Below are 19,023 nucleotides of genomic sequence, written 5' to 3'. Positions count from 1 at the left end.
ATGACACAACCAAACAAACACAAGAGCACCCTCTGTTGGGCTCTGTTGGGATGCATATAACTGGTAGTGCCTGGATTTGAAAACTGCTGAGACCAGGGTGTCATGTTGGGTTAGCTTTATTAAAGAAACATAGCTCCCAGCAGACTGGGAGGCCTTCGAGGCCCATGTCAAATTTATTCTTGGCTCTCCCCAGCTCTCAAGTCCTGTGGCCCTTGGGACACATGCTGATACTAAATATCTATGTTACCACATCTTGGGGAAAAAGATCCTTACTTTCCCTCCTGCACCTCTTTTCCTGACTTAGAAAACAGACAAACAAGGGCTGTGTTTTTGACTGTCACTTGGTCAAAGCCGTGACAGTAATGACACTGCCCTAACTCTCAAGGTGCTTCCTTCCTCAGACAGTATATCTGAGTATATGTGAGGGAGCAACGTGGATCAATGAGAAAAGGAGCCATGCATCTGGCTTCTCCTCCCTGCTAGCTATGTGTCCTTGGGCAAATTGTTAACGTCTCTCAGTCTTGGTGTTCTCATCTGAAAAATAAGAATGATAGTATCCAATTCATGGGCGTTTCTGAGGTTTAAATGAGCGGTGTGTGTAAAACTCCTGATATGTGATGCCAGTACTGCATATGAACCTCAGTAAATAATAGCTACTACTACTATTATTATTTCCTTTTTGCTTCACAGGAAATTTGTGAGAATCCCCGATTTATCATTGGTGGAGCCAATAGAACTGACATCTGCCAAGGAGATCTAGGTAGGAAAGTTCCTCTGGTCCTATTTAGCCAAACAATCAAGGGGTGATTAAGAGGTATGATCCTTTTACAGTAAGTAAAGGGACAATAATCTGGTTTTGCTTGTAATGAACTTGGGGGAGGTAGTTTTGATAATATTATTTAAACTCATTCAGCTCATTAAACTCATTGCTCCATTTAATTTCTGTCCCTCCCACCTTTCTTACCAGCTCTTTGCCTTGTGTCACCACAGGAGGTGTACCTCCTCTCCAGAGTCTCCAGGACACTCACACACCCCACTCAGCAAGACAAAAACCCTGTTTCTAGCAGGACCCACCTTCCTTAAAGGGCTTTCCTGGCGACTCAGTGGTTAAGAATCCGCCTGCCAATGCAAGAGATGGGAGTTTGATCCCTGGGTCAGGAAGAGTCCCTGGAGAAGGAAACGGCTACCCACTCCAGTGTTCTTGCCTGGTAGAATCCCATGGACAGAGGAGCCTGGCAGGCTGAGTCCATGGGGTCACGAGGAGTCAGACATGACTTAAAGACTAAACAACAACAACCTTCCTTAGAAGGCAGCTCTGAAATTGTGTGCCATGCATGTCCCTTGGGCATGCAGAATTGATATGCTCACAAAAAATGCTTTCATAACTCAAACTCCTGTTTAAACTGCCCCAGAATAGTTCCGTATTAAAGAAGCTTTTCAACAAAGATGACACCTGCCATGTGGATGAGCATCCAATTTTTTGTCTGGTTAATTAGCTTGGCTGCTTCCTCGTCTCAGCCTCTTATATGGAAGGCATTGTCTTTAGTGCAAACTGCAACAAAGTTCTGTGAAATAAAGTTGGAGGAAACAAATATCAACAGACACAATTTAGAACTTGAGGGAAAAGGCACTCAAGGCCAAATGAAAGGAATTTAGCTAATTTGGTCCCGGAAGGAGAGGCTGAAGAGGTTTTGAATATCTGACTTCCTGCACTTGAAGGAAGGCTGCCTGCAGAGCCCTGGCCAGCTAATAACCTGGGCCTTCCAACCAACACACTGTTTCAGAGGAGAGGCTGGCTGCTTGGGAGGTGGCAGGTGGGGAGGGTGGTAACGGTGGTGGGAGGAGGCCTGTGGAGGCTCTCAGCCTCCCCTCTGCAGTCTCAAAGATGCCATGACATCCTACACAGCACAACAAAGGCCTTGCATAACCTAGCCTGTGTTCTGTTAGTGTTCCTAACCTGCCACTTGGGCATTCACACACACACACACACACACACACACACACACACACACACAGCAGGGCAAAGTGCCGCCTCCAAATACTAACCAGCTTTCCTTGCAGTACTAATGGGCTGGACTGATGGCTCTCAGATGCTCAGATTCTGCAGTCACATTGCAAAGGTGCAGGGCAGGCAGCTTTCCTACAGGTGTTAGAAAGAATGACCCAATTATGACCCCCCATTGCTGTTTCCATTGAGGTCCAAATGGAGCTTATACTGCAGACAGAGGAATTGCCTATAGCCTTCAGGAAAGCAGTCATGAGGGAGTAAATTACCCTGTTGATCGCATGGTCCAGGGACTGCAGTCACACCCCTTTCCTTGGCTGACACCTCCATAAGGTCAGATCTGAAAGCAGGACAGTGAGAGCCAAGTGCATGCCCTTCTCCAGAAAGCAGACGGGGATGGGTCTCCTTCTCCCCTGGAGGTGTGGGCCCTCCTGTGACCTATGCCATGTGTTTGCCTGCAGGGGATTGCTGGTTTCTTGCAGCCATCGCTTGCCTGACCTTGAACAAGCGTCTGCTTTTCCGGGTCATACCCCATGATCAGAGTTTCACCGAAAACTATGCGGGGATTTTTCACTTCCAGGTGAGGTCAAGGGACTCCAGGTGAGGGTAGTTAAGAGGGCCAGCGGGCCATCCACCTACCACTGGTTTCCCAACCTTGACTTCCCAGTGGCTCCAGGAAAGATCCCCACCCACCCACCCGGCTATGGCTGTGGGCAGTGACCCCCTTCAGGCCTCAAGCCTGTGAGGAAGTAGTTGTTTATTTCTTCCTACCCTCAAACCCCTACACCTTCCGTTAGGCCCCAGCAAGGTTGGAGGATATCCTGTTCACTGGCCTGTTGGTCTATTTTTACCTTTCCAGCTGTCAGGCTTCTATGTGATAACCAGAAGCCCTTCTCAAGTAAATCCCTAAGACACTAGCACTGGAAATCCAGAGGGCCCTTTAGGCTGCAAAAGAAATGCCAACACAAGTCTATACCCACTCTATCATTCATCCCTTCCAGGCTCTGGAATAAAAGTCTGGTTAATCTGGGGACCAGGCTTCTGGTGTGGCCCAGCAATGAGTCTTTTGGTTTCAGAATAAGTTCAGACACTGGAAACTTTCTGGATCCAAATTGTCCTAGCAAAGAACCAAACCCCATGCTGACCCAGAACTGAAATGAGCTTCGTATGTGGGCATCTGTATCTAGGGGTGTTCTGAGGCTTCTGAACAGCCCTGAAGCCTCCGAATGTCCTGGACTGACCCGGATCATCAGTTGATCTTGTATCCCAGGATGGAAGGCCTCAGAAGGGGTCTTCTCTGCAGGTTTAGGATCAGAGTCCTGCTGCCATCCCAATGCAGACAGGGCAGCGGGGTCCCGAGTCTTGTTTTTTCCCAATGCCATCAAGCTGCTCACTCCCCTTGGGTATTTAAAAGGACATAAACACAAAGACTACACAGATTTTTGCCCTCTTGTTCATAGGAGAGTAAATGTCATTAGAAGGAAATTAAACTACTTCTGGCTTTCTTGGGTTAATACCGATTTGTTCAAGAAAGAACATCATCTAGAATCGGGATTACTGGACAGTGTTCCTGCTTTAACCAGAGTATATTCTGGGTCACTTTCCATTTCCATGTCAATCCTTCTTCTTCAACAATTCCTACCTTATTTGTCATCAAGAAGTACATACATTATACATCACCTTCTCCTAGACCAGTGCTTCTCAGCCCTGACTGCATATGAGGATCAGCTGAGATAACTAAAAATACTGATACCTAGCCCCTCCCCAGACCTACGGAGCAGCAGGAAAATCTCAAGCCCTCAGATACACATGGAGTACCTACCATCCCCTGTACTGAGCTGGACTGTGTCAAAGAGACATAATGGTTTGTAATGTACTTCCTGCCCTCAAAGAGCTCACGGTCCATTTAAAGAAAGATTCACCCTCTCTAAACCCAGAATAGTATGAACAAAAGTAATGTGGGGTAGGGACGCATTTCCCACTGGTAATCTGAGGATGGCACTGTGCTTGATGCTTCTGTGCAGTTCTGGCGCTATGGAGACTGGGTGGACGTGGTTATTGATGACTGCCTGCCAACTTACAACAATCAACTGGTTTTCACCAAATCCAACCATCGCAATGAGTTCTGGAGTGCTCTGCTGGAGAAGGCTTATGCTAAGTAAGGGGATAGGAAATCTTTAGCTTCCATAGTGAGCTCTTTAATCATCCCTTCTTGGTGGCACTACAGATCCTGGATCCCAGCATTATTTCTCTGGAACTCAAATCCCAGAGCCTTGGTTGGCTCAACCTCACGAGCTCACTATGTATACATATATGTATGTGTGTATATATATATATATATAAAACTTTTTATTTTGTATTGGGGTATAGCTGATGAACAATGCTGTGATAGTTTCAGGTGGACAGCGAAGGGACTCAGCCATATGTATACATGCATCCATTTTCCCCCAAACTCCCCTCCCATCCAGGCTGCCACATAACATTGGAGCTCAGAATACATGAATAAAAGCCATGCTGCCTCTCAGAAGCTCCACTCCAGCTACTAGTGGCTTTAATGGAGCCCTACTTCAGATTCCGGGTGTAGTGGAAAGAGAACCATCAGGAAGTGGGAATAGCAGGTTCCAGTCCCAATGTTTCTCCTCTCTGTGGCCTTAGCTGGTCACACAGCCTCTGGGGCTCAGTTGCTCCATTGTGAGGAAACAGAATCACAGTATCTGTTCAAAAGCTTAGAGAGTTGTTGGAGAATTTGGACAAGACAGCATCACAGGACCCAAGAGTAAAGTTCTGGAGCCGGGGGTACCTGGGTCATATTTCCTGGAACCCTGTGACCCCAGACTAGTCTTCATCCTCTCTCTAAGGCTCCATGGTTCGTATGAAGCCCTGAAAGGTGGGAACACTACAGAGGCCATGGAGGACTTCACAGGAGGAGTGACAGAGTTTTTTGAAATCAAGGATGCTCCCAGAGACATGTACAAGATCATGAAGAAGGCCATCGAGAGGGGTTCCCTCATGGGCTGCTCCATTGATGTAAGTCTGCGGTGTGGGGAGCAGGACAGGGAGCTGCCACCTGCTGGGAAGACTTACCCGGTGAACAGCAGCACAGGGCTTTCCTCTGGGACAGGGTGAATGTTCTGTTTTAGGACGCAAAAAAGTAGCCTCAACTTTGAGAACTGGGAATTTCTCAAGGGAGAAGTTTCTGGAGATTTCCAATAAAGAGGTGGAATTTAGGTGGAAATAGGCCTCCAAGGTTGGTGTTTCTCAGTTCCAGCATGCCCCTAGTAAGCCGGCCACACACTGGGCTATGGACCTGAACCTACCAGTTCCCTAAGAAAGCCTCCCAGTCATTGAGCTTTGATCATATCTCTCACATGAGACACAGGCTTTGTGTTGTAATCTGGGAAAAGCTCAGCCTGCAGTCCACCTCTCAACGAAGTGGTGTGAACTGAGACCAGAGCCAAGGGGAAGGGGATGGCTGACTGCCCAGGAGATACACCTTCCCTGGGGGGTAGTCAATGTATTCTAATAGTCTTGGTTATCTCTGCTGGTGAGGAAGGGGCCCCAGCTGAATTCCTGTTCCTTCCTCTCCTAGTACACCCAGTAGATGGGAAAGCTTGGGAAGATGAAGCGCCCACAGACAAACGTTTTCTTTCTGCATCACTGTTCTCCATCTTTTCTCCATTCAGGCTCTACTTATCTCTCCTCTGTTTCTTTGTCTATCCCTTCCCTTCTTTCTCTCTCCTTCCCTTTCTATCACCCACCTTTGTTTACTCTCTCTCCCTCTCCTGGACTGTCCCCTGCCCTCCCTGTTGGGCCTCAGGATGGCACAAACATGACCTATGGAACCTCTCCTTCTGGGCTGAAAATGGGGGAGTTGATTGAGCGGATGGTGAGGAATATGGATAACTCGCGGCTCAGGGACTCAGACCTCATCCCTGAGGGATGCTCAGATGACAGACCGACTCGGGTGTGTACTCCTCCCACCTGCATTGCCCGGGTGTGTTGTGTGGTGTCAGACCTTCCCCAGCAGCTGGCACCTCCCACCTGGGCTCCTCCTGGGGCCTTCCAGGGGTCTGGTTGGAATCTCTTGCTCGCTCCAAGGCTCCTGAGGAATGGGGGGAGACAGCTTTTGGAGGGAATCTCTGGTGGGGGACGGGGTGGGGGTGGGGTGGGGTTCCTTCATACTCCATGGTCCAGGCAGTTTCTCTGATAATGAATTAACTGGCATAAATGTTTACAAGAGAGATTTCATTTATTTGTAAATTATTTCTCTCCTTCTAGTTCATTCATTTATGTATTTGACACTTATTTACTGAGTTCCTACTAGGCACTCTTCTAACAAACAAAGAAAATTCTCTCCCATTTGTTTAGGATTCTAAGGAATGAGCAGTCTCCACACACTCCCCATCCCCTGCCCCAGAGCTTATATTCTACTAGTTTGGGAAGTAATACACGCTATACAGTAAAGCAGAGGAAAAACGAACCTATTTTTTTCCCTATCTGAGGATGATAACATTTGGCATATGTCCTACTAGGATTTTTCTATGCATACACCTAATCTAAATTTTTATTTTAAAAATGCAGTCGTATTGTATGTGCCTCTTTGCAGCATGCTTCTTTTTCAGTTAGCTTTGTATACCTAATGTGCCAACAAGAATCACGTTCTTAGTGTGTCTTCTATAACACTTTTAGTGGCTGTACAATAGTCCAACATGCAGATAAATTATAATTTTTTTACCCCATAACTTATTATTGGGAATTTAAATATTTTCTTTTTCTGTTTTGGCTGTAATTTTTAAATGTTACAGCAAACATCCTATTAGATACATCTTTGTGTCCATCCAGGACAGTTTTCTTTGCACAGATAGCCAGTAGTGGAATAGCCAGGAATGCATATGTAATGCCACAAGTCATTTCAAGTGGTTTCCCTGGTCTAGAACTGAGAGATTCATGAACCTCCTGCCCCCTTCCCTTTCTATTCACATGGTCTCGGTCCTCTAAAGACTGAAATCTGGAAGAGGTTGAGATGCCAAAAACCTTGGCTCCTCACATAGCCCTCACTTTGAAAAGGGCTCCAGGCTACCTCTTAAAGCTGTCATATCACCAGGCAGAGTGAAGTCACAGAGATCCATTTAGGGCTCACTGGGTTTTGGTCATCCTACCCTTCTGCCAAGGATCTCCTGTGGCTGCAAATCTCAGATGGAAGAGACCTCCCTGCTCCCTGAGGCACAGTCACGTCCGAGCAGAACTTTCCTCTGGCTGCCTTGGAATTCTCTGCCTGGGTGCAGGAACTTTTAATTTCTTTCTTTTTTTAAAACTTTTGGCCACATAACATGGCACATGGGATCTTTGCTCCCCAATCAGGGATCAGCCCACACCCCGTGCATTGCAGGCATGGACCACTAAGGAAGTCTACTTTTAATCTCTTGAACATGTTCTAGGGTGGGTGGAGAAGGTGAGGGGATATAAAGATAAAAGGTTAGACCTCCATGTTTCATCTAACCCCTTTTCTCAACCCCTTTCTCTTCCAGGAATAGTCAACCCTGGGTGGGCTCAAGGAAGGGGAGCCTGACCCAAGGCAGCCTCCATCCCCGCCACTTCTTCCTTTGAAAGACCCCAAGGGATCCAGAAAGGAGGGCCAGGCACGCTCTCACTCACCTCGCGGCCCCAGCCTCCACATTGTTCTCCAGTGGTCAGGGGACCAGCTTGACAGAAACACCTTGTCTGGGCTGCATATACTTGGCTCTCTTAAAGGGCTAGTGAGGGTCTTCTCAGGGCTAGTAGGCATGCTTCCAGGGCATGGAGGAGTCCTTGTCCTCACTGGACCCAGGATGTGAACCAGTGTGAACTTTGTCTCAGGAAACAAGCCCTGATAGGCTGTCTGGTTTTCACTCCACAGACGATTGTTCCAGTTCAGTATGAGACAAGAATGGCCTGTGGGCTGGTCAAAGGCCATGCCTACTCAGTCACTGGGCTGGAGGAGGTGAGCCTGGTGGGATATGGAGGGATAGGACTTGAGGGGCTACTTGGGGGAACCTCCTGAAGTCAGGTCTTGGCTTTCTGTGCCCCTTTGCATCTGCAGAATTTGCCTCCAATCAGGTACTCGGGCTGAGTAGCGGGTTGGAGACTACTGGGACTTGTAGGTGGATCTTGCCACAAGACAGTTCTCACTCTATGTTTGTTTTTAGCGCTAAACATAGCAATTGCCCCAACATTTCCAAAGAACAAATAGAAATAACTTTGGTTTTATGAAAGTAATTTCATGGGCTATTGTGTTTTTTGTTTTTCATGGTCACTAATGATGTCTTGCTCCCACTGGCACATCTGGCCTTAACTGGATCATGACAGAGACAGGGAGTTTGTCAGGCCCCTTGTGCACAGTTGGGCCATTGTGCCCTGGTCATATGGATGGGCAGAGAGAGGCAGTTGTCCACAGCACCCCATGCCGCAGACAGGAGAAAAGGGGCCCCTTTTTCTGATCGATCTACTTAGAGGGGACATTTTCTGTCACTCTTCAGCCAGCAGGGGCATTTTTTTCTATTAATAATTCACGCAGAGACACCTAATTACCAGCAGAGCCCTACATTATATGCCCTGCCTCCTCCACCCACTCCACTCAGATTTCTAAATGGCCAGATGTGCACTGTGAAAATCACTTCTTAGAAGATGGCAAGGTGATGGCCAAGCCTGAGTCCTGTAAGCTCGTGCTAAGGTTCTGCCATTTCACAGCAAACTTGTGATTAGTCTCCTTGACCAAGCAGGACAGCTCCCTGTATGGGATCCTCTCCCCACTCCCACCCCAACCCTCAGGGCAAGACAGAAGACCCCCACCCTCACCCCACTTCAGAAAGGGCCCAGAGCAAGAGAGCTTTTCCTCTTTGCCCAAGGCCCTGTACAAGGATGAGAAAGTGAAGCTGGTGCGGCTGCGGAACCCCTGGGGCCAGGTGGAGTGGAATGGCTCCTGGAGTGACAGGTGGGTGAGGGGACCCCATGAGCAGGGGAAAACAGGACCTGGGACAAGGTTGGGTTGGGGACCAAACCATAAGAGTACGACAAATGCTTGGTCTAAAATCACCCTTAAAACCAATGATCCAGAGGAGAAGAGGGGGTGTGGCTCTAGGGACGGACTGGGAACAGAAGAGGGCATGGCTCCAGGGAAGGGCTGGGACCAGAAGGGGTGTGGCTCCAGGTTAGGGCTGAAAGCAGAGCCTCGGGAACCTGGGACCCCAAGAACTTACTGATAGCCATTGAGGGGAAAGGAAAGATCCTAGAGAGCATGGGCTATGTCCAGGCAGGAGGGGAGTCTGGATGCAGTGGTCTGACTGGACAAGTAACTTCCTTTCTCGTAATTATCTATAAAATGGGGGAAATGTTAGCACCTAGCTGGTGGGCTGTTATGAGGAGAAAATGTGATGGTGTTGCAGAGAGCTTAGCCAGTGCTAAGATTTCCTCTCCTTCACTGGCCCCAGGAAGAGATGCATAGGTCCTTTGAAAGAACTGTACTACTTATTACTGGGAGCAAGTGACTGGGAGCAGCTAAAACAGCACACAGAGGGAGGAAGCTATTGTGAAGGCTCCAGAACCTTCACAAAACCTTTATTGTTCCACCCCAATCGCTGGCTCCTGACTGCCTCTCTGCAGGGAGAGTGGGTCCTGGAGCTCCTTTATTCCCAAGGGGGCAGAGCAGGCCTCTTTAGCTGAGAAGGACCACAACCAGGTGTGTGCCCTCAGACCCTGTGCTAATTTTAACATACCTCTCATCTCAGGGCACCGTAATTACTGGCTTGTTCGGCCATTCATTCATTTAGCAAGTATGTGTTGAGCACTTGCTGAATCCCAGGCACAATCCTAAGCACTGGGGGCATTCTGTGAATAGGCAACTTTGCTGGATAGACCAATAAGGTGCTGATCCTGGTCTTCTTACTGTTCCCTCTCTTATCCGTGTGGCAAATCCCAGACACCTCATTGTGCAGTGTGTGTCAGGCCCCATGCTTCTGTCTGGGGACTTAGAAATGAACAGAGATTCAGACCCTGCCCTATAGGCCTTAAGGTCTAGTGGGAAGGACAGAAAAACAGTAATCATTGAGATAAATGCTATAGTTAGGGTCACAAAGCAGGTGCCCTTCTCATAGTTTGAGGGGACAGGAAGGTAGCAAAAGGTTGCCTGGAGGGATGGCATTTGAACTGGATTCTCTGCTCTGGAAGGGTCCCTGCTGCCCCATAAGTCTACCAGCCCACTAGTCACCCACAGGGACCCTCGCTATGTTCTCCAGTCTCAGAACTTGGGGTCCACTTTCTGCCAACTCCTCCACTTCAGGGACTGCTGACAAGTGGGACTCAGCCTCGGTCACTCAAGGAGAGTTCCCTCCCCCACCCACTGCGTCCTTCCTGCTGGCCTCAGGAATCTCCATCTCCCCTCCAGTATTCCCTGATTCCAAGCACTTCTTCAATCCCTAACCTCTCCAGAGACGATCCAGTTTAGCTTCATTCTCCTCACAAAGGTGCTTTAGTTCCTCCTTCTTTGGGAGACAGTGTGTAAAACTGCCCAGCCTTTAAAAATACAAAACTGGGATGTTTTGTGGGGTGGCAGGAGGAAGGAAAAGTTTACCTGTTTAGTCTTTCTCTCAGTAACTCAGACAGTTACTTATTAGATGATGGGCCTGTTCTAAAAGTTTTACATGCAATATTTCATCTCTTGCTCATCACAGCACTGTGAGTAGGTGACATAATCATTTCCCTTTTGCAGTTGAGAAAACAGAAGCTGTGAGAGGTGAAGTTTCTTGCCCAGGGTTACAGCTAGTACTGGTATAATTAAATTGAAATCCCAATTTACCTATTTCCAGGGCCCAGCTCCTAACTTGAAAGGGTGAGGAATGGTTAAAATTTTAATCAGCGAAAAGTCAGGCCCTCATAAACCATTTTAAAAGCTTGGTCTTAATCCTGAGGATGGTGGGAAGCGATTATGGGGTATTAGGTCAGATTTGCTTTTTGGTGGTTCACACTGGCTGCAGTTGGGAGAGGAGCTATTTTGTTCATATTTCCCAGACACCTCCTGGCCCAGCTCATATCGGGCCTTCCCTTTCTTTTCCCTTTCATCACACCTCCAACTTCCCTCCAGCTGGAAGGACTGGAGCTATGTGGACAAGGACGAGAAGGCCCGTTTGCAGCACCAAGTCACTGAAGATGGGGAGTTCTGGTGAGTGCAGGACCCAAGAGGACTCTGAAGGGTAAAGGATGGGGTGGGCACTGAAATCTCAAACCTCCAACCCCAGAAAGTGGCCGTCAGATTCAGCCCTTGGGACACCTGAGCCCTATTCTCCAAATCCAGCCAGAGACCCGGCACGACTGAGGGTTTTGAGAGCAGCCTGCGTGTTATGGTGATGACTGGGCCCCGGACCAAGCCAGTGCGCTAGGGCTCCCGCCGTTTTGTGACACTCCACCACACGCACTGCTCCAGCCACTTGCTCCTGGCCTTGGTGGAGCTGTTTTCTGAGTGGAGGAAGCCCTATCTACTCAGCTCACCCAATGCCACTCAGATCATTTCTACTGAGCCTTCAAGTCTTAGATTAAAGGGAACTTTCTTCTGGACCCACTTGTTTTCCTCAGGATTGGGATTAATTTGTGATACTCATCACCTTTAAAATTGCTGGCTTAATTGTCTGTGCTTCCCCAACTACCCCTCCCCTGTGCCTGGTACAGTGCTTGGGCCCAGTGGAGGGGCAAACAGGACCACTGTGGAGAACTGAATTGCTGCCAAGCTCTTCCAGCAAGAACGCATGAGTTTGAGTTGTTAACGCAAGAGATACATCAGAACTGACAGTGTTGGGACTTCCCTGGCAGTCCAGTGCTTAGGACTCTGTGCTCCGGCTGCAGAGGACATAGGTTCGATCCCTGGTCAGGAACTATCCAAAAGCCACATGGCAAGGCCAAATTTTAAAAAATAAATATATAAAAATTTTAAAAAAAGAACTGACACAGTGTTGACCCTAAGAAAGGAAGGACAGGGTCCTCTCTAGGACCATGACAAAGTTGCTTTGGGCTATTTCATTGTGCTGTGTTAGCCCTGCATTCTTCCCTATCCCAGCCTCCCAAACAGATCTCTCTCTTCTTCCAACCTCTCAGGATGTCCTACGATGATTTTATCTACCATTTCACAAAGCTGGAGATCTGCAACCTCACAGCTGATGCCCTGGAGTCCGACAAGCTTCAGACTTGGACAGTGTCCGTGAATGAGGGCCGCTGGGTGAGGGGCTGCTCTGCCGGAGGCTGCCGCAACTTCCCAGGTGGGAGATGCTCTGGATGGGGGAAGGGTCCAAGCAGAACAGGTTCCAGGCAGGAAAATATTAACTAGCATCTGCTGAGTCTTTACTAACTTCCAGACATACAATCTCTTATTGAACTGTCCCCATTTTACTGAGAGGTGACTTTCCTGGTGGCTCTGTGGTAACGAATCTGCTTGCCAATGCAGGAGACGCAGGTTTGATCATTGGGTCGGGAAGATCCCCTTGAGAAGGAGATGGCAACCCACTCCAGTATTCTTGCCTGGGAAAATTCTATGGACAGAGGAGCCTGGTGGGCTATAGTCCATGACGTCACAAAGAGTCAGACACGACAGTGACCAAAGAACAACAACATTACTGAGAAGGAAACCTCCATTCTGAGTAGCTCACATTAAGGAGCTGGTAACAACTTTTCAGTTCAGTTCAGTCGCTCAGTCGTGTCCGACTCTTTGCGCCAGGCCTCCCTGTCCATCACAAACTCCCGGAGTTTACCCAAACTCATGTTCATCGAGTCGGTGGTACCATCCAGCCATCTCGTCCTCTGTCGTCCAGGTTATTATGTCAGAACAGGACCGTGTTAGTTATGCTGAGGATTGAACTGGAGAACTGAGTTAGCAGCAGCTGCAAGAGTTTAAGCCAGAAATGATGAAAGCTGAGGCCAAGTCAGAAGCAGCAGAGATGGGGGGATGAGGCAGGTTGAGGGAAGAAAATATTGGGTGATCTGGAGAAGGAAGAATGACTTCAAGATTCTCTCATTGGGAGCCTGAGTAGATGGTGTCAATGAAACGCACAAGAGGAAAAAAATAGGTTTCTTATTTTTGACTGAGTTGGTTGTGGGCTTCTGCAGAGGAGTTTAGTTTGGGACATGGGAAGTCTGAGGCATGTGTAGAATATCCAGGTGAAGATGCATGAAAGAGAACCAGATGCACAGATAAGAGTGGCACTTAGCTCTATGATAGGGACTCAGTATATATTTCTGGAAGGAAAGAAGGATGGAAAGAAGACAGGAAGGAAAGGAGGGAAAGAAGAAAGAAGGGATGATGGGAAGGAGTCAAAAGAGAGATTGAAGCTGGGATCTACAGCTCAGGAGTCAAGAGCATGTAGGGAGCAGTTAGAAAGTAGGAGTGGATAAGACAGCCTAGGGAGTGAGAGAAGAGGCCCAGGACCAAATCCCAGGGACTAGTAACACTGAGGGAGCAGGTGAGAAAAGGGAAGCCATCCGCAAAGACAGAGAATGAAAATTCACAGAGGAGAGGAGCCACATAGCCAATCAGCGCAGCTCCATCTGTGTAAAGGTATAAAGGCTACCCGCTCCCCACCCCAACACACACACCAAATTAAACAAATGGCTGGATCCTTTTTATTTTTCATACATATTTGAGCCTGTAGATGAGGAGGCTAGAGACGAATAGGTTCCCTCCGTCTCATCTCCTGTCCTTTCCTTTCTCTGAGAGGCAGATCTGAAAGTGCAATTCCTTTTGGGGGGGCACAGACACTTTCTGGACCAACCCACAGTACCGTCTGAAGCTCCTAGAGGAGGACGACGACCCCGATGATTCCGAGGTGATCTGTAGTTTCCTAGTGGCCCTGATGCAGAAGAACCGGAGGAAGGACCGGAAGCTGGGGGCTAACCTCTTCACCATCGGTTTTGCCATCTACGAGGTGTGCCATCCCTGATGAGCTTCAGACCACCTTTTCAGGGAAGAGGTTTTCAGAGAGCCTCCTGAGGGGTTCCCCAGCTTCCCCAATATCCAGTGCCCCCCACAAACTCCTGATATCAGGCCCACTTGTGTCAGAACCTCTTTGAAGTTTGTAACCAGTGGGGGAAAAACCCACCTAGGGGAGGTGGGGGTGGGGCTGGGGCTGTCCAGGTAGGTATATGGGGAATCAGAGCCCCTCATTTGCTCTACGATTGCTAGCATGCCCTTTGGCAAGTGTCCATCCCTATTAAGACCTGAAATCCACAAAATCTGAGCACCTTCCTTTTCTGTTTCTCCCCAAGGTTCCCAAAGAGGTATAGAAGTGGAGCAGCCAGCAGTGTGTGCAGCGTTACCAGGGCCCTGTGTCCGCCTGGGGCACATCAGGGTGCCTCCTGTGGGGTCTGGGGGCAGGACTGTGATAGGAGAGGGCCTGGCCCTCCTTACCTAACTCCAGAGCAGGTCCTCAGGCTATTGCATGGCCTCCTGACCCCCACCCCCACAACGTGCCCTTTCCCTTGCCCACCAGAGACCATCACACACTCACATGCTTGCTCACACTCACACACAGAATCCCACAGACACATTGTGAGGCTGATCACCTTCTTTGGGGGTGGAGGAATCACCTCCCTCAGACCCTGCCCACAACCCCCGCCCCCGCCTCCTTGGGGTCTTTCCCCAATCCAGAGGTGTTCTGGAGCTGAACAGCAGCAATTCTGGTAAGTGACCCTGAGTGGGGGATGCCAGACTTGACCTTCACTTCTGGATCACAGCAGAAAAGGAAGAGGATATGGGGTAGGGAGTTCCAGGGATGTTGAGCTATTCGAGGCCTTGGGAATCAGAAGCTGGTAGGTCGTGACTATGAAATGAGTGACCAGGGAGTTGGGAAGGAGGACTCCCTGGAGGAGGACTGTGAGCAGGACAGGGTGTCCCTCCCGAGGGACTGAGGTACCTTGGGCTCTTCTCTCCCTCAGATGCATGGCAACAAGCAGCACCTGCAGAAGGACTTCTTCCTGTACAACGCCTCCAAGGCCAGGAGCAGAACCTACATCAACATGCGGGAGGTGTCCGAGCGCTTCCGCCTGCCTCCCAGTGAGTACGTCATTGTGCCCTCCACCTACGAGCCCCACCAGGAGGGCGAGTTCATCCTCCGGGTCTTCTCAGAAAAGAGGAACCTCTCTGAGTAAGTCCCACCCTGGCTTTCCCCACCTGTCCCTAAGAGCCCACATGACCCATACCAGAGACTGGAGGTGTGAGACAGCTGGACAGCTGAGACAGTGAGACAGACTCCTCCAGGAATCCTGTTGACCAGGACCTCTTCCCCTGTCACTGGGAACATCTCCCCTACATCCATCCACCCACCCATTCATCCCACAGATAGCTACTGAGCACCTGCTATGTCGCAGGCACTCTTCTAGGCACTGAGGACAGAGCAATGAATTAAACAGAAAGAAATCCCTGCCTTCATGGAATTTAGCATTCTAGCATGAGACGACCATGTAATAGGAAAAAGTATATAGAGTATATTAGATTTACATAAGTGATAAGGAGGAAAAATAAAGTGGGAAGAAGGATAAGAGCAGTTGGGGGGTGATTAAACTTTTAGGTACGGTGACCAGGGAAGCCAGCAAGGCCACATCCTGCCCTCTTGGTCACTGGGGATGAGTTCATAGGCCCTTACCACTTTGACCTCTGTCCCTAAAAGAAGCATTAGGTCCATGAATAGGTGGCTGGGTCATGCATCTGGGAAAACCTAGACAAAGCCAAAAAGAAGCCCTGTGTCTGCACTTGGCTTCAGGGAATGGCACCTGTGGTATGGGATGTTAGTCCCTGGGGTTCTCTTGAGGTCAGTCCAAACTTGGCTCCGAGAAGCCAGGTGGCCTGAGCAAAAGCCCTCTGCGTCCTACTTGCACCTGGTGACACTGAGACCCCCTCATGTTTGTGTTCCTCACAGGGAAGTTGAGAATACAATCTCCGTGGATCGGCCAGTGGTGAGTGGTTTGGCTCTCACATGTGACAGGACCAGGGAACAGACGGGTGATGGAGGGGTAGCAGCGGGACACAGGAGTCTGGGGCGTGCAGAGTCATTACTCTGTGTTATTGCAACTTCTGTGTGGCATGGCCTGAAGTCATGGGACTTGTGTCCTGGGGCCATTTAGTCAGTCTAGGGGCTGGAAGGACAGAGGAGAGTCCTAGAAGGAAAAGCAGTTTGAACAATTAGAGGGAGGGACCAAGGCCACAGGAATAAGGGGTGACAACAGCTACAGCCAGCACTGGATTTATGAATTAGAATCTCACACAGAAAAAAGGCAGCACTACACCAGCTCTGGAGTCAGTATCAAAACCCAGGTCCTCCACCTGCCAGCCCGGTGACCTAGACGACTTATGTAACCCTTCTGACTCAGTTTCCTACTCTGTAAAGTAGGGGGGATATTAATAATACATGCCTTACAGGGCTTTTGTGAGGTTTGAATCGATGAGATCATGTGCATGAAGGGTCTGGCATAGCACAGGCCTTTAAATGGCTATGGTTCATATGTTTTACATCTTCAAGGTACTTCTCATATGTGTCATCTCTCTGATGTTTGAAAGGTTTCTGACATGTAATAAAGTTATTATCCCTGGTTTTCAAGTAAGGAAGCAGAGGCTCAGCGGGGTTAAGTGGTTTCTTTGAGTTCACAGAGCTTGTGAGTGGCAAGGCTGGAACTCACAGCCAGATTCTCTGAGTGGAGTCAGGCTCTCACCCCTACCCCATGCTGAGGCCTGTCCCCGGGGGTGGGAGGCCCAGGGTTAGGAGCACAGAGCTGGTGTCTGCTGGAGTCTCCATGGAGAGGAGTCTTATGACTGCCTTGGACTTTGCGCTTTGGTGAATAAATAGTCCCTTGGGCTCTGCTGGTGTGTCCTGGGCCAATAAGAGGACAGCAAATACCCCACTGAATTGTCTTCTGGGTAGTGACGCTCATGGTTCTAACCCTGACCCTGTGCTAGTGGCAGATCCCCAAGGGCCTTTTGAATTATCACAGATGTTGGTTTTAGTATTAAGTGCATTTGATGCTGTCTTAATACTTATTTATCTTTCAGATGTCAGTAATCAGTGCAGTGTATTTATCAGGTGCAGCAAACTCAAAAGCTTACCTGAATTCGTATGTCACCTAACGGAGCAGAGCAGGCACCTGTGGGGTTTTGGTGTCCCTGTGTGGGTACAGTTGCCTGTAGTCCTCTTGGCTTCAGACCACTGGAGTGATGGTGACTGTGGCAATCTGGGGATGCAGAGCTGCTGCTCTCAGCTCCTCAGATTGCTGTCACGGGGTCACAGGTTCATGCCTGCTGCCAGTGAAAGTGTTAGTCACTCAGTTGTGTCTGACTGTGTGCAACTCCATAGACTGTAGCCCGCCAGGCTCCTCTGTCCATGGAATTCTCTAGGCAAGAATACTGGAGTGGGTTGCCATTTCCTTCCCCAGGGGGTCTTCCTGATCCAGGGATTAAACCTAGGTATCCTGCATTGCAGGTGGACTCTATCGTCTGAGCCGCCAGGGAAGCCCTGACCTTCTAATTTTAACGAAAAACCAAAAACTCTATAAATCAAATAAAATTCATTTTCAGGCCAGTTTAGGTGAGTCACTTTTGGGGTGTTTTAGTAACCAACTTCATTAAAAAATACAGAACATCTGCCAGAAGCTCCCCTTCCTTGGCCACGACCAATAGCAGAGTGGACTATAAAAGCATAGCTGTATCAGCCGCCGGTGTCTGGGCCTGGAGAATTCTCTTCTCCCTTTACCCTCCAGGCCCGTTCGGCTCCACATGACCCAGATTTCTGAACTTCACCTGACACTGAGGACCAGGTTCACAGGGAAGCCAAAAGCCACTGGGTTTTCTGGGAACTTGCTTTTCACTTATATTGCATTTATTATTTTCTTTTCTTGTGCAGAAAAAGAAAAAAACCAAGGTGGGTGTAACGGGGTGAGTGGGCAGACAGCACATGGTGTGAGTGTGTAAGAGTGAGCATGCGTGCACTGGACCTGCCTCCTCTCCCCAGGCCTCCTCCTCCTTCCCTGAGCTCCTCTGGCAGCTATGGGTGCAGAGCATTGATAGCTTACACTTGCTGAGTGGAGGCTATGAGCCAGCCACTGTTGTACGTGCTTTCCATGGATTCTCTCCATCCTCACAATGACTCTATGAGATTGGTACATGCAGGCCTCAGAGGTATTGTGGTTCAGTTCCAGAACACTGCAAAAAAGCAAGTATCAGAATAAACCAAGTCACAGGAAGTTTTTGGTTTTCCAGTGCATATGAAAGTTATGTCTGCACTATACTGTAGTCTATTAAGTGTGCAATAGCATTAAAACTAAAAAAAAGTACATACCTTAATTAAAAATACTTTATTTCTAAAAAATGCTGATCATCATCTGAGCCTTCAGCAAGTTGTAGTAGTAACATCAAAGAATACTGACTATAGATCACCATAAGATAGTAATGAAAAAGTTTGAAATATCGTAAGAACTACCAAAATGTTGACACAGAGATACAAAGTGCACAGTGCTGTTCAGAAAATGGCACCGATAAGACTTACTCCAGATGGAATCACCACAAACCTTCAATTTGTAAAAAATGCAGTATCTGCAAAGCATGATAAAGCAAGGGATGCCTGTACTATGATTACCTTCATTTTCAGAGGAAGGAAAGGTACAGACAGATTGACCAACATGCCCAAGACCACACAGCCAGTGGCAGAGTCACCCTGGAACCAGGAGGTCTGGCTCCGCAGTCTGTGCTCTGAACCACACACTTTGCTGCCTGCTTAGAAGAGAGAGGGAACGTGGCCAACCAGTGAAAATGGGCCTGACATGGGAGTCCCGCAAAAACCCACAGGAGAACCTCTTCTTTCTCAGAAGTGGGTGTGACTAAGCTAAGCTTAGACTTGATTCTTGTGGGAATGGCAATGGGCCCTGGTTCTCGGGGAGCAGTGACGGAGTTGTGTGAGGATTTCCATGGCAGCAGGGGAGGGCCTTGTCTTCCGACACCAGTGCCTGCTCTGCAGACAGGA

General features: G+C 48.8%; 1 protein-coding gene across 3 annotated transcripts in view; it reads left to right on the top strand.

The window, feature by feature from the left end:
• The window catches only part of CAPN3 (calpain 3), a 49,551-nt gene that overhangs the window by 24,194 nt on the left and 6,334 nt on the right, over nucleotides 1-19,023 (top strand). Inside the window, exons 2-15 of one of the 3 annotated variants that reach the window (XM_043919139.1) lie at nucleotides 691-760; nucleotides 2,467-2,585; nucleotides 4,030-4,163; nucleotides 4,864-5,032; nucleotides 5,823-5,969; nucleotides 7,902-7,985; nucleotides 8,890-8,975; nucleotides 11,121-11,198; nucleotides 12,125-12,285; nucleotides 13,775-13,944; nucleotides 14,285-14,296; nucleotides 14,954-15,162; nucleotides 15,934-15,970; nucleotides 17,908-17,925. In XM_043919139.1, the coding sequence (XP_043775074.1) occupies nucleotides 691-760; nucleotides 2,467-2,585; nucleotides 4,030-4,163; nucleotides 4,864-5,032; nucleotides 5,823-5,969; nucleotides 7,902-7,985; nucleotides 8,890-8,975; nucleotides 11,121-11,198; nucleotides 12,125-12,285; nucleotides 13,775-13,944; nucleotides 14,285-14,296; nucleotides 14,954-15,162; nucleotides 15,934-15,970; nucleotides 17,908-17,925 (1,494 nt within the window). The remainder of the gene's footprint in view (nucleotides 1-690; nucleotides 761-2,466; nucleotides 2,586-4,029; nucleotides 4,164-4,863; nucleotides 5,033-5,822; nucleotides 5,970-7,901; nucleotides 7,986-8,889; nucleotides 8,976-11,120; nucleotides 11,199-12,124; nucleotides 12,286-13,774; nucleotides 13,945-14,284; nucleotides 14,297-14,953; nucleotides 15,163-15,933; nucleotides 15,971-17,907; nucleotides 17,926-19,023) is intronic. The other 2 variants (XM_043919140.1, XM_043919141.1) reach the window with 2 other exon arrangements.

Source organism: Cervus elaphus, chromosome 12, assembly GCF_910594005.1.
Source record: "Cervus elaphus chromosome 12, mCerEla1.1, whole genome shotgun sequence".
In the NCBI taxonomy this organism is placed as follows: domain Eukaryota; kingdom Metazoa; phylum Chordata; class Mammalia; order Artiodactyla; family Cervidae; genus Cervus; species Cervus elaphus.
Note: the sequence above shows the minus strand (reverse complement) of the source record. Positions and strands in the feature narration are given on the sequence as shown.